We start from the raw sequence: 15,184 nt of genomic DNA on the forward strand, positions 1-15,184 counted from the left end.
AATCTAGTCTGTGGAGAAACCTTCCAACTATCAGACTGGTAAAATTATAAGTAGGAGTTTGTCAAGGAGTGGAAGGTTTTCCCTCTGTCAGTAGTATATATAATATACAACATACACAATCACAAAAGCACCCTACAATTTTCTTTTTTCTTATCAAAGGGAATAGAATGTAATTGAATTTCCCCAGAATTCCTGTGTTTAGAGGGCATGTACCTGTCTGTGCTTTTACTGTAAACAAGTATGTTCGGTAACAGATCATATGGAAATGAAGCCTGGCAGAAGGCTTTCCAAATTTGACAGCAATTCTAAAAATTTGCACACTATTTGCAACAACGTGTTGGGCCTCTGAAAGAAAGCTTTCTAGCTTAACAGTAATGAAGGGACACTTTTTGATCAGCCGTGCTAGCGGAAGAGAGTGATTGCCTAGGGAAGAAGAGATCACGGAGTAAGGCAGTCAAAAGATACAGGACAAAGAAGGGTAACAGCGATGTGTCAGGCAGTTAATTAACGGACACGTCATTTCTCTGGATTTCATGATGCTTATGGTGTTTGCTTTCTTACATTGGAATGGGCTGTGATTTTCCCTTCACACCTAAGTTTGCCTAATTTTAAGTTATTTTTCTTTTAAGTTATTTTTCTTTCAAAATGTCCCTACGCTGGATTATCGAATTATAGATTCTGTATCGATTGTAGGCTCTACAGTGAGGCCTAGTCCAAGAGAGCGATGTGAGAAAGAAGTGCTGAGCGCCAGCCACTGCAGAAAGGCAGATGTCCCTGTGGGGAAGAGCTGGCGCTCTGGGCAGCGCTGCCTCCCACCTGCCTGGAGAGTGATGGGGATCTGGGAACGAGGCAAGTTGCCCCAGGGGCTGCCATCCTGTTCTAGAGGGGTCACTCTGTGCTCACTGACCACCATACCTCTGTGGGAGCTTGTGTGATCATGTTCGTTCTTGTGACACGGAAAGCTGCTAACATTTATGGAGCGCTATGTGCGTGCCGAGCAATGGGCTGAAAATGAACTGAATTCTTTCTCATGATTATCTCATCCTTAGTTATAACCCTCACTTTTTAGGGGACATATAATGCTTTTTTTTGTCTTCCGTTAGTGGTTCTTTCTGATATTGTGGATCATATACAGATTGCCAGGCCCAATACTTAGATATTCTGAATCATTAGGTATAAGGTGGGGCTCATGAAATTAATATATGTATGAGTGTATTTTAAGGTGGCCCCTTGTGGTTCTGCCAACATCTGCTTAGTGTCTGACAGTAGACTGGGCCTCCTTCTGCTCAGGGACCCGCTGGCACATTAGAATCACCTGGAAAGCTTTAAAAACAGACCAATACCCAGACTCCACTTCTGATATCAATTATATCAGAATCTCTGAGAGTTGGGCCTGGGTATGGGGAGTTTTTAAACCTTCCTAGTTGAATCTGAAGTTCAGCCAGGATTGACAGCCATCACTTTAGCCAACAGAGAGACTGTAAACCATGAAACAACTGCTATGAAATAATAGGAAGAATATATATTGGTCCCTGTGCCTCCTTCCTGGCGCAGAGCTCCTAAAACCCTTTTAATTTTCCTAAGTGATAAAAGCACAGGGAACATCTTCTGTTCTACTATTTGGTGTTTGACCCTGGTTCCTGGAACAGAACTCCTAAATCCCTTGGAATTTCCTGGGTGGTAGCTGTGTTTTTTGTTCTAATGAGGCGACTCTGGCTGGGCTCCTGGATGGGGGCTGGGCACCAGAAAGCTATAATTAGAAGCTTGGAACTTTCAGCCCTACCCCTCCAACCTCCAGGAAGGGGAGAGGGAGTGTTAATAGAGTTAATGACTGATCATGTCTTCATGAAGAATCATCCCGAAAGTACTGGGTTCAGAGAGCTTCCAGTCTGGTGAACAAAGCTACCGGCCGGGAAGGTGGCACAACCCAAACTCCAAGGGGAACAGGAGCCCAGAATCCTCCCAGTCACCCCTGTGTATCTCTTCATCGGGCTCTTCATCCCAATCCTCTGTCATAGCCTTCATCACATAATACACTGGTAAACATAAGAAGCGTGTCCCTGAGTTCTGTGAGCTGTCCTAGCAATGACAGAACCCAAGAAGGGGGTCCGGGGACCATCTGATTTGTAGCCAAGTCAGACAGAAGTCAGGTGTAATCTGGGACTTACTACTTGTTACTGGCATCTCACGTGGGGGTGCAGCTCCTAACCTGGGGAGTCTGTGCTCTTGAGAGTCTGTGCCCTAATTGCTTGGTGTGGAAACCCCCCACACCTGGTGCCAGAAGTGTCATGAGTGTGGAAGCAGGGTGTGAATAAAGGAGAGCACCTAGACTTAACAAAATATATAGTAATGGCCATTAGTCACCTCATAAGGACACTCTCGATGAATTCTTCCCAAGATAAAAAAAAGTTAAGAGTATAGTATATATTTAAAAAAACCCAGCACGTCCCATTTGTACATGCTTTGGTATGCGTAGCACACTCACAAACGTGTCCTTCTTACTCAATCCGTGCACCACTTTGAACTATCACCCCTACTCTACAAGGGAGGAAGCAAAGGCTGTGAGAGAATACAAGATTTTCTGGTAAAGTCTTCCCCTAGCAACATTAGTTTCTCTCTGCTCTTACCTTGAGGATGTTATTAGTCAAAATGCAATTATTTGGTTTCTCGATTCTTCCCCAGGAGGCTGTGAGCTTTTGAGGATGAGCCAGTATTTTATTCTAAATGTCCCTTCAAATCAACTCTGCTTGCCAGCATGAGTGGGGGCTGGGAACAGGTAAAGCTGCCAACCTGGACCCCTGGGTCAGTGATTAGACTTGCCATCCTGGCTCCCTGCTCAGTGACTGCTTTCCCCTGGCACGTGTGGGCATTACCTGCTGGCTGTGGACAAGGCTGTGCAGGTCACAGGCATTGGCCCCGGGCTGACCAGCCTGGCTCAGCCACAGGCAGGCGGTGAATGAGCCCAATGTGCAATTAGCTTCTCACAGGGCTGGTGAATTGAGGTAAGGCTGAGCAGCAGCATTTTTTTTTTCCAGGCCTGGAGGCCAATAATTCAGTGTTCTCTTCAGGACACTCACAAAGTTAAGGGAAGTCCTGGAAAAAGCCCCCTGACTGGGGGCTAGCCCACCCTGCTTACTTGATGTAGAGCCTTGGTTTTTATATAACTTGATGAGACACAAGAGAAGACAAACAAGAGATAAAGTGGGAGATCCAGGTAGGGACCCGAGACCCCCAGACTCATGCACGATCACAGCAACAGCTAAGAAGAATTAGACCATTAGAATGGTCCTGATTATGGAATTATACCAAACGCCAACCAGAAGTACAGGAATAGCTTCCGATGGGCAGACCAACCACGTGACTACTTGACTCTCCCACCTGGGAGACTTTGTCCAGGATTCTTTCAGATTCACAACTCATCGTTTGGAAATACCGTATGCATTTTCCAGCCCACTGTCAAATCTGGGAAGACTGCTTTCAAGTTTCTTTTCTGATCTATTACAGACAGATTTGCTGTTTGTAGTAACACTCAAGGTATGTGCCCTTCAAACACAAGAGTTCTGGAAAAAGAGCTCTTTCCCAGAAACCACCTGAACCGTGTGCACCCCGTCTGCTGACGAGGTGATGAAGAAGCAGGAGTGGGAGCCCTGGCGGGCTGTGTCCCTCTGTGAAATCAACGCAGGGCTCTTGGGCACGTCTTCCAAGGAGATGTCCCTTCAGTGAGTCCAGACATTCCATGAGGAGAGGTCAGGGGAGGGGAGGCCACATGGCCCCGCACTGTTTAGCCATTACAGTTCATTAAGGGATTATATGCTGCCAAATTATGCCTAAAAGCACAAAGGCCAGCTGTATGTCCTTGGTTCCAAGCAGTGGGGTGAGCCAGCTAACCAAGACAGCAAAACCACTCAAGTTGACTTAATGAGGGAAACCATCAACGGAGGAAGAGCTAGTGACAGCCCCTTTGAGAGCAGTCCAGGGAAGAGCCCCCCCTTTAATGTTCTGCCTTCACACCCCTGGTCAGGTCTGGTCCTTTCTCTCAGTCTGAGCTGGGGCAGTCCCTGTGGCAAGTGGAGCCTGGGGGAATGCCACCAGTCTGGATGGATGGCTGGGGACAGCAGACCCTCTCATTTTCCCCTGCGAAGTGCCCTGCACCCCCAGCCAGTGGACTCAAAAGAAGGGCCAACCTCCTGCAGGCAATGTTCTCTCTTGAGAAGAAGAGGCCGTGTGTGGATGTCTGACTTCAGAGGCTGCCGGGGAAGCCACAAAGGGCAGCGAGGTGAGGACAGAGACTCAGCGCTGTTTCTCAGCATTCTTCCCTCCTTGTCTCCTGTGCATGGCCACGGCTCCTAACCAGCTGGCCACCGCCCCCCCCACCCCCCACCGACACGCGGACACACACATGCACATCTTTTGAGAAAACAGCATCTCTCATGTGAGAGGAACATGAGCTCACAGAAAAGGCATCCTTGTCTTTATAGCCAGAAACCTTTGCTTTAAATCACAGGGCTCTGTCCTTCACCAGCAGCGTGACTTTGAACGAATGATAGACTTCTCTGAGTTCCAATAACCTCATCTCAAAATAGTGACAAAAGCACCTACTTTATCTGGTTGCTCAAAGACTGAATTGCGTCCTGTGTACGAAGCACCTGTCGCGGTGCCTGGTACCTAGAAGATGATGTTTGATCACCATTAGCCGCTCCCCCATTATTACAACACTCATCAAAATACTAAACATGTGACAACAGCGTACACTGCTCCCCCATCATCCCGCACTGGTTTCTGATCTACAAAGAAACATAAGAAGAGCTTCAGTCCCACCTGGTAGACAGCCCTGGAGATGCACCATGGTTTCAGCATCAGCTGCAGGACCCGAAGGTGTCCCCCTCGGCACGTCCTCAGGACCCGGGAAGTCAGGCCCCACAGCAGACGGTCCCAGCTACATAGCAGGTCTTCCGAGCCAAGCAGCCCTGCAGCCATGCCAGCTCCAGGCCCCGCCTTTACCCCTCTGGTCCCAGGCCCCACATACAGGGCTGTGTTCTTTTAGTAACTCAAAGTTCAAATGTCACCAAGATTTAATCAGGCAAGAGAAAAATGCAGTCAAAATAACTCTGTTTCCTCTGTCCCACTCTCCTCTCCTACCTTCCCTCTACCCTCAACTAATCTGCAGGGACTGTTTTCCCTCAAGGATTAGCAAATAGCTCCTAAATCAAAATGCTTTCTCTCTGTCTCTGGGAACTAACCAGGGACAAGGTAAAAACAAGTCTCTCACCCTGCAGATAATTGCACAGCCCTCCCTGTCGGGGAACCGCTTTGGACACAGAACTGACTTTTGGGGCAGGTCAACCCCAAATTTAGGGAAGAGCATAAGCCCGGAGGTTATCACTGGGTTCTCGTGGTTTCAAGATTCCATCCAGGGTGAGAAGCAAAGGGGAAGGAGCTCTGGCTTCCCCTGCCAACATTCCCAAGGCATTCCATCTATCCTCTTAACTCTTTAAGACTTAGAGAAGCAAAGAGTTTCTGTGTGGTGAAGCAAAAATCTAACTTTATACCAACACTGGAGGGGTCGCTATTTCTGGGGGTGCTTTACCAAAGCTCAGGCATTTTCTTTGGAAATTTCCCAAGTTTACATTAGGATTAAAAGGGCTGTAAGAAAACTTATCTTTCAGATTTAATATCAACATCTGTGATTTTGGGGGAAAGCAGATAAAAGAGGTAAAGGCAACATATCTCATTTCTCCCCACTATGGGGCATTTTCTGCAAAAACTCTTGTGGCTCTATCACGTGTTAGATAAGCCCTATGAAGACCTCAACCCAAGGGAAGATATCCAGTTAAATGGGGTATAGCTATTTTCCATGTCTATTAAGTTTTTTGAGTTTTGATCATTTTTAAAGATTTATTTATTTATTTATTTGAGAGCGAGAGAGAGAGAGAGAGAGAGAGAGAGAGAGAGGGAGAATGAGCACTAGCAAGCATGGGGGAGGGGCAGAGGGCAAAGGAGAAAGAGAATCTCAATCAGACTCTGTGCTGAGCACAGAGCCCACTGCCCGGCTTGATCTCTCGACCCTGAGATCATGACCTGAGCTGAAACCAGGAGTTGGATGCTCAACCAATTGAGCCAGCCACCCAGGTGCCCCAGGTTTTGATCATTTTTAACCTTGTTTCAGAAGGGCATCTGCATCTGAATTCAATAGGTTGTTATATGCCAAAGAGGAAATAATGAGGTGCTATACTTAAAGTAGATAACACAGGGTGTGGCCGTAGCTGATTTTCGTTTTTTTGTGTGTGTGCACTTACCATGATCAGGCAAGTCAAGGACATGCCTACCCCTGATAATACAAAACTCTAGTGATGGTTTCCAATGTTGTGTTTCTCTAAACCATCTTCTCTTAATTCCTTTCCCTTTTTGCTATGGGTAAAGGCATTAATTAATTAATATGTGAAGATCATTTTCATTTAAACTCCTCTTTGATGAATTTTATCACCATGAGTAAGAGCTCTAGGGTAAAACATTATACATGATTTCATTCCTACATGTTATTCCTTTATTTCCACACACTCTGTCATACAAGGCGAGGGGATACTAAAGAATCTTGCTTTTCTACAAACACTCCATCACCAGAGGTTGTTTCATTAAGACAGAAGGAAGGAAGAAGGGAAGGAAGGAAGGAAGGAAGGAAGGAAGGAAGGAAGGAAGGAAGGAAGGAAGGAAGGAAGAATGAAAAGAAAACAAAAGAAAAATTTAAAACTAATAGTATGTGGAAAATGTTTGCTCCATTAACATTAGTTAACCACCTTGGAATTCTCAAGAAAAAACAAATGCAAGCTACATCATAGTCAGCTTTTGCCTGTGTCCCTGAGCTCATGTTCTCCATCCTCTGGGGATTTTGGCTGTGAACCAAGCTCTTATCCAAAGCGTGTAATTACGGAATAGATAGGGGCAGTTTTAAAGGCACTGTTTTACTCTATGATTCAACAATGTGACTTTAAAACAATTTTTAAAGTTAAATGTATATTTAGCTTATGGTCTGGGAATCTTTTAAGTATAAAGGTGCCATAATAAGCTTTTAACAACATTCCCGAATATAAACCTATTAGTTCCTGAGAACAGCAAGACTTACTCCAACTGACCTGAAATCTTTATCACTCATGGGGACAGAGACATCCTCTGTGGAGCTTGGTAGCTTCAGCAGATGTGCTGGTGGAGGACACTGCCCAGTGTCTTCAGCGTATCTGATTCTTTTTTTTTTTTTTTTTATGATAGTCACACAGTGAGAGAGAGAGAGGCAGAGACATAGGCAGAGGGAGAAGCAGGCTCCATGCACCGGGAGCCCGACGTGGGATTCGATCCCGGGTCTCCAGGATGGCGCCCTGGGCCAAAGGCAAGCGCCAAACCGCTGCGCCACCCAGGGATCCCCTGATTCTATTTTTTTTTAATTTTTTTTAATTTTTATTTATTTATGATAGTCACAGAGAGAGAGAGGCAGAGACACAGGCAGAGGGAGAAGCAGGCTCCATGCACCGGAAGCCCGATGTGGGATTCGATCCCGAGTCTCCAGGATCGCGCCCTGGGCCAAAGGCAGGCACCAAACCGCTGCGCCACCCAGGGATCCCCGCGTATCTGATTCTGCCCGAGATTTGAGGTCCATAACTCAGACTTTGATGGGGCAGCTTGCTCGACGGCATATGGGATGTTGTGCATGCAAACAGCACCACTGCCATCGACCATGAAGCCCGTGCTTTGAAAGGGGTTTAGAGTGCGCAGAGCAACGAGACACGGATGTGTGTGTGTATGTGTGTCCATACATGCGTGTCTGAGCACGTATGTCTATCTGCGGGTCTGAGTATGCGTGCCTTCGTGTGCATCTGGGGGATCACAGTGCAGAGGGTGGAGTGACCTGCTCAGACCACATGGACATTGTAATGGAACAGGGACATGATCTCAGGGCTCAGCAGGCAAAAGAAGGATCTACATTTGCCTTGCTGACTCCTCCCTCTCTAACCACGTTCTTTATTCTTTCTTTGAAAGTAATAGAAAATCAGGATTTTCTGGGCAGCTTACCACTTACACAATTGCTCACTAGACTTTAAAGAGTGATGAATCAGTGGCCCTGTGGGTGACTAAGTGGTGATGAACAGCATCTGAGATACCAGGAAGGCGCCCGTAAGAGCGATTACAGAGTCACCTCTCCTTTCAGGAGACTTATTGCTAACATTTGGGGTGAAAAGAGTCTGAGGATTGAGTCAGTTGGCAGGATTGGCCTTGTTGCTGAGTGTTGGCCCATTGTACCCCCTGGGGAACATCACAAGTGGGAACCGAAGTCTTGGTCCTGTGGTTCCATATTTGGGAAGGGACCGGGGCTGGAAACTCTAAGTCAGGGGCTGACCTGGGGAGATGGCAGGTGTGGCCAAGCCAGGAGCTCCCGCCCAGGGTGATGGCAGGAGAGGCAGTTGGGGTTTGCACGGCACACGGAGCCACCCCTCCCCTGCCAGCTGCTCCCCGCCTTGCACAGCTGTTCATCTTCCCTGTGTCTACCTCCGCCTCTGGGTTTTCTGTCCCTGCTCCCAGACTCTCGTTCACTGTATTTGTAAAGACAGAGGAATTCTTCTCAAAGCAATAAATGCCTTTGCCCGACTCTAGGGATGTTTTCAGACATAATTACCGCCTCGAGAAGGACTTGGAAAAGCTCTAAGTTGAAAGTAATATGCAGCGCAATTAGGAACGAAATTTGCAAACACATAAAGATACAGGAAATTGCGTGCACACGGAGAAGTATATTTATAGTAGCCCAAGAAATATATGCAGAAATGCATTCTAATGTAATCCATTTTAATTATTTAGTGATTAGTTACCCACCTATTTTAGAAAATGTCAGCCCTAAGACTGATGGAGAACTGTTATGGTCTCTGTCAGGTGAAAGTCAGCTGCTGAGAGGCACAAATACCATTTTAAAAAAAATTCTCTTGGATGCATTTTGTTATCTTTGACAGAATCTGAAGATAAAGGACAGTTGCTCCTATATCAAAGCTCTGTCCAGGGACCACGCCTGGGTGGCTCAGCTGGTTAAACATCTGTCTTCGGCTCAGGTCATGATCTCAGGGTCCCGGGATCGAGCCCAGCTTTGGGCTCCCTGCTCATCGGGGAGCCTGCCTCTCCCTCTCCCTCTAAACTCTCCCCTTCCCCCAAATAAATAAAATCTTAAAAGAAAAGAAAAGAAAAATAGAAAAGAAAAAGAAAAAGCCCAGTCCAGATATTTAAACCAGAATGAAGGCCTTGCTCCAACCAGATCTGTTCTCTTAGAAGGACAGGCATCGGGGGATCCCTGCGTGGCTCAGCGGTTCGGCGCCTGCCTTTGGCTCAGGGCACGATCCTGGGGTCCCGAGATCGAGTCCCGCTTCGGGCTCCCAGCATGGAGCCTGCTTCTCCCTCTACCTATGTCTCTGCCTCTCTCTCTCTCTCTGTGTCTATCATAAATAGATAAATCTTTTTTTAAAAAAAAAGAAGGACAGGCATCAATGGGTAACTCACTCCAAAGTGAACCTGAGAAGGTGCTGGAAAATAAATGAATCAACAACAGAGAGGGGAAGCAGGGGCTGTGTTCAGAAATACCCATCAACCCTATTTCCGGGTTTCATAGAAAGCAGATTCCTTTCGGTTTTTCTGTGCAGCAAACATTTCTGTGCCACATGTGGACCTTTTCAGTTCTCAGCTACTAACTCGCTTTTTAATTCTACATTCGCCTCCTGACTTCCAACAGAGGACTCAAACTTAGGCTTAAATTTATTGCACATTTTGTTCTTTCCTTGCATTGAATGCTCTTATGATTAAATCTCTATGTGTAACCAAAATGCTGGTCTGGGGTGGAGCTGGAAGCTTTATTCTTTAAGTGAAGGAGGCCCATACTTCTTTGTTAGTAATTCTTAAAAACAAAACAAAACGAAACAAAACCCAACACTTTATTGAGGTATAATTTATGGACCATGCACTCCAGCCATTTCAAGTGTACAACTCAATGGTTTTTTAGTATATTGACGGGCTCTACAACCATCACCACAATCTAAATTTAGAACATATTCATTACCCCAAAAAGAGAGCCTATACTTATGAGCTGGCACCACCACTCCACATTTTCTCACCCCTCCCCTGCCCCCAGCAACCACACATCTACTGTCTGCCTCCACCCATGTGCCTCTTCTGCAAATGTTATATAAATGTCATCTTTGCCATTGGCTTCACTCGCTCAAGCATAATGTTTTCAAGGTTCATTCATGTTGTAGCAGGTACCATACCTCATTTCTTTCTCTTGGTGAAAACAATCCCATCGTATGGATGGATCACATTTTATTTATCCGTTCACCCACTGGTGAGCATTTCCATCATTCCCACTCTTGTGCTCCAGCAGTGATGCTGCTATGGATATTAATGTACAAGTTTTTGTGTAGATGTATGTTTCTCAGTTCTCTTGGGTAGATGCCTGGGAATGGAACTGTGAGATCATGCGGTAACTCTATGCTTAAGCTTTTGAGGAACTTGCACAGTGTTTCCAACAGCAGCCACACCATCCTACATTCCCACCAGTGGGGTGTGAGGGCTCTCCTCTCCCCACATCCTCACCAACCATCTTAGCGCCTGTCTTTTTGATTAGAGCCATCCTGGTGGGTGTGAGGTGGTAGTGTTCTTGCTTTCCTAATCAAATTCTAGGACATGGCTTTGAGTAGAGGGGGTGTGGTAGCACGTGTGAAGGGTGCCTATCAGGGGCGACCTGCTGTTTCCCCTGGCTGAGCCCTGTCCTTGCTGCTGCACATGGATTCCGGGAAGACGGGATGGAGGGTGCTGGAAAGCCCAGCATTTCCTCCTCTGTCCTTGACTGCTCCCTCTGCCATGTCTTCCTTCCCATTCTGACCCTCTCACGCCCACCATCAGGGGGGCAAAAAGTTCAAACATTTTTGGACGTTCTCATTTGTCCCTTTATCGTCCTAGCACCAGCTCTTTGGGAAGAGGATATTTAGAAATAGCACTGGTATGGTTAAGTGAGTGGGTGAGGCGCAAAACCCAAACCCAAACAATCTTTTGAAATCCAGAGGCGTTTCAGGGCTGCTCGCTAACATATTTAATCCCATATTTGGGTCTGGAAGAGGTCCCAGCTCTGACAAAGAATCATCACTGCATCATCATCATTCCTCAACCTGAGAACCCCAGGGGCCCGTTTATATAAAAGCTAGGGAGCTCACTCTGTTCATTTGGGAGAATAATTTTTAAAAAACGCTTGGCTGTGTATATAAAAATATTTTGGATCCCTGGGAAAGTAGAAGAGAGGCAGAAGCTGCCCTCTGGCTTAAGCGCTTCCAAAGCAGCATGCCAAGAGCTATGTTTAGAAATACTTCCCCCACGCTCCACAAACCATTATACAAGTGGTCCTAGGGCCTTAAAAGTGATGTCATCCTATCAATTACCGTGGTTATGAAAGTAAGTTCTCATACATATGCCAGGCCCCAACAGAAATACAATCAGGCCGTCTGAATTCAATCAGTCGGGGCCCTGAATGAGAAATTAAATGCTCTCGGCTCCTCTTTTCTCCATCTCTTATTTGGTTTCCATGGAACTTAGTGGCCAATGATGATTTTTGAGCATATATTCTGCAAGCGTGTGTTTATGAGATCAGGGCCTTCTGTGAAAAAAAAAAATACGTTCTGTTTAGTTTAGGAGTCATGAACACTCGGAAGAACCATGGTTTGGGGCCTGTTGGGAGTGAAGTTCTAAGACTGGGGGTCCTATTCACAGAAAAAGGAGGTCTGGCTGCTTGAGAGCCACTTCCACCTCCTCTCACAGAGGAAGATGTGTTAATGCTTCTAGGAGAGTTGTTGACAGATCGTCAACACTGGCCCTCCACAAGGGAGCTAAGAAGATATTAGAAAACTTGTGTCTAGATGCTGGGAAAAGGTTTGAGGATAACTCAGTGAGGAGGAACTTAAGGTTTCTCCTCCAGAAGTGAAGGAAGACAAGTAGACCTGAGTAAGACATAAACCAGAATAAGGACACTCAGTTTTTACCTAGAGCTTAAATTCCTTTTAGCTCTTTACTCAACTGTGGGTATTACACTGTTTATAATATTGTGTTATTATAATATATTAGGAGGTTTTTAAGAAAATCTGTTACTCGTTTCCACTAAAGTCTATTTCTTCTCTAAAACTCCTTCCAATTTAGCAATCTTACTTAAAAAAAAAATCCTTAGTGTTTGAACTTAATAGAAATGTAATGCCTATGGAATGAATAAAAATGTGTATTTTAGGGGCCCTTGGGTGGTTCAGTGGTTGAGTGTCTGCCTTTGGCTCAGGGAGTGATCCTGGGGTCCTGGGATCGAGTCCTGCATCGGGCTCCCTGCGGGGAGTCTGCTTCTCCCTCTGCCTATGTCTCTGCCTCTCTCTGTGTGTCTCTCATGAATGAATAAATAAAATCTTTTTAAAAATGTGTATTTTATATAAAACCATAGGCTTGGGGCTTTTCATGTTGCTCCTGGGTACTATGCCTTCATAAAATCTACCCCAGGGTAACTTCAGTTCCCTAATGGGAAGTTCTGTTGTTCTTGTTTTGGCTTCTCAAAGAGCAGGCACATTAGGGTTAGCCCTCCATCCCCTTTCTTATTCAGTAATGAAGACATGACACACGATGACAAAGACAATGCAGGAGGCTTGATGAATGGGAATGGAATGGCCCTCTTAATGTAGGTAGGGTCAATGCAGCTCTGTGGGTCAGAGGCAATTTTGGTGAGCTAATGACTTTGGGAAGCCATTTTCAAGGCCACATTTTTCTCTTGCTTCCTTAGAATGCTTTTCTCAAGGGAGAAAAGGAAAGCAGAGATGTAAAAGATGTCTGGCCATCCCATGAACCCAGCTGGGGGACTATCTGCTGACTACCACTTTGTCTGACCCCAGGGCTCTGTATCATTAGTGTCACTGAGTCCAGAGGTCAGGACGTCAAATAGCCCAGAGTTATGCCTGAGTCTAAAGACCATATTCCAGCATAACTGTGGCAGAAAATCTATTCTGTTCTAGTCCATCCCATTTTCTAAAGTTTACAAAAGTTCTCTGATGGAAAAGCACCCCTAACAAATGACAACAAATCTCCAAAATGCACAAAACAAAACAAAAAGCAACCATGAGTTCTTTACTCGAGTTGGTCAATGGGGATTGGATTAGTCCGTCAGCTGGACTTTGGTATTACAAACTCCACGTGAGCCAAAAAGCAAATCCTTTGATATATATACAAATTAGGCCTGTTTTAGGATAAGTTTATTGATGTGGTGAGTTGCCTAGACTACCATGGAAGAACTTAATACTGTATTTTTTTCATTAAGATCTCTTTTTAAAAAAGATTTATTTATTTATTTGAGAGAGATCGAGAGTGAGAGGGAAAGAGTACACACATGAGAGCAGGGGAGAGACAGAAGGAAAGAGAGAAGCTCCAGCAGGCTCCCGCTGAGCACGGGGCCCGATATGGAGTTCCATCTCACGACACTGAGATCATGACCTGAGCTGAAATCCAGAGTGGGACATGTAAACAACAAGTCACCCAGGTGCCCCTTTCTCATTAAGATCTTTTATAGGTAAAGGTATTTATTTGGAGTGGTGCTTTTTGGGACCATTTAAGCTAACCTGACCGTAGATAGCAAGATCTCTCCGCAACCATGGCTGACTGAGGATAGTAGGGGTGGGTTAGGATTTATCAACAGAGCTTGGAAAACCAAGAACCTGTTGGTGTTGAGTAGAGGTCCGGGCACATTCTGGTTAGGAAATCAGGACAGTGGTCACAGACATCCAGAGTTATCCAGGTTTAAAGGTCAAGGTGAATGAATGAATGAATGAATGAATTTATTTTTAAAGATTTATTTATTTATTCATGAGAGACACAGACCGAGAGAGAGAGGCAGAGACGTAGGCAGAGGGAGAAGGAGGCTTCTCGCAGGGAGCCCGACGTGGAACTCCATCCCAGATGCCAGGATCACGACCCAAGCCAAAGGCAGGTGCCCAACCGCTGAACCACCCAGGCATCCCTGAATCAATGAATTTAAAACAGGCAATCAGAATGTCTGTCAATAGAGAATCCAGAGTTTGGGTCGGCCAGAAGGCAAGAAACTAGATGGGTAAGAGCAAACAGACCAAAAGATACATGGCAAGCCAGGGGTGGCCATGGCTGGATGGAAGCCTGAAGGAGAGCCAAGCAGGCTGAACCCAAAGCGCAGGTATGCAGGTGAAGCCCTGCCAGGTACTTGTATCAACCACTTAAAATTCCCTCTGGATCTCTTCTTATGTCCTGCCGTCTCTGACCATCTAAGTGAAATATTGACTGACCCCAAGGCTCAGCATGTCCCTGAATTTGCGGGAGGCCTTCTTCCTCCTTTCGCAGCCCTGCAATCGGTGAACCACGGAGACAACCGATGAAAAGAAAGAGAATGTCTTTTAACGACTCAAGAGAAGAAATGTAATTACGCCCGTGCAGGCCATGAAAGCATCTGAAAATCTATAAGGAAAACTACCTTAGACTTTACGGTTGGGTTTGTCATGAAAAATAGAATATAATGAATTTTTCTCCTTTTTTTCAAAAAGAAAAAAAGTCTCTGTGTCATATAATTTGAGGTAAATCTCCAGGAGAGAAGAAGGAAATTGGATCGGGGTATTGGTTATTTCCCCCTTCATGCAGAAACAAACGTGATGATTTAAGGTTCAGCTGGGAGGGGATGCGAAGGAGCTAAGCGCCTTCTGCTAGTGTCACTTAATAAACCCAGGACAACAGCCTCCCGTACCGCAGAGGGACCAGGCTTCTCATTAATTAAGCACTGGTAATAGGCAGGTCTGAGCTCCCCTTGGTGAGTTTGACCACAATTAAGTGGCCTGGGGCACTCTCTCTAGTGAGCCCTCCATCTCCTCCACCAAAATTCAGGACAGATTTCAAAATGTGAAAACCAGAGCAGCCCACGTGGTGGAGGTTTTGCAAAGCTGAACACGTGTTCAGAGCCCAGACCCAGGTTAAGAACCCCTTCCTCACTTCCAGTGGGTTGAATGGCAGCATTCCCGTGTCCCATTGCATACCCCCCAACCCTCCAGCTTTCCAACATTTACTGTTTTTTTTTTATCATGGTAAAATATATGTAACATAAAATTTACCATTTTGACTATTTTTTAGTGTA

General features: G+C 45.7%; 1 protein-coding gene across 7 annotated transcripts in view; it reads right to left on the reverse strand.

Annotated features, from left to right (window-relative positions):
- FRMD4A (FERM domain containing 4A) overlaps window positions 1-15,184 on the reverse strand; it is a 616,236-nt gene that overhangs the window by 281,170 nt on the left and 319,882 nt on the right. For 2 of the 7 annotated variants that reach the window (XM_055331817.1, XM_055331824.1), the window contains exon 1: window positions 4,819-4,977. The exons of the other annotated variants lie outside the window; for them this stretch is intronic. In XM_055331817.1, the coding sequence (XP_055187792.1) occupies window positions 4,819-4,977 (159 nt within the window). Of the gene's footprint in view, window positions 1-4,818; window positions 4,978-15,184 lie in introns of those variants that run through there. 7 annotated transcript variants of the gene reach the window in all.

The sequence above is a fragment of the Nyctereutes procyonoides genome, unplaced genomic scaffold, assembly GCF_905146905.1.
Source record: "Nyctereutes procyonoides isolate TBG_1078 unplaced genomic scaffold, NYPRO_anot_genome, whole genome shotgun sequence".
Classification (NCBI taxonomy): domain Eukaryota; kingdom Metazoa; phylum Chordata; class Mammalia; order Carnivora; family Canidae; genus Nyctereutes; species Nyctereutes procyonoides.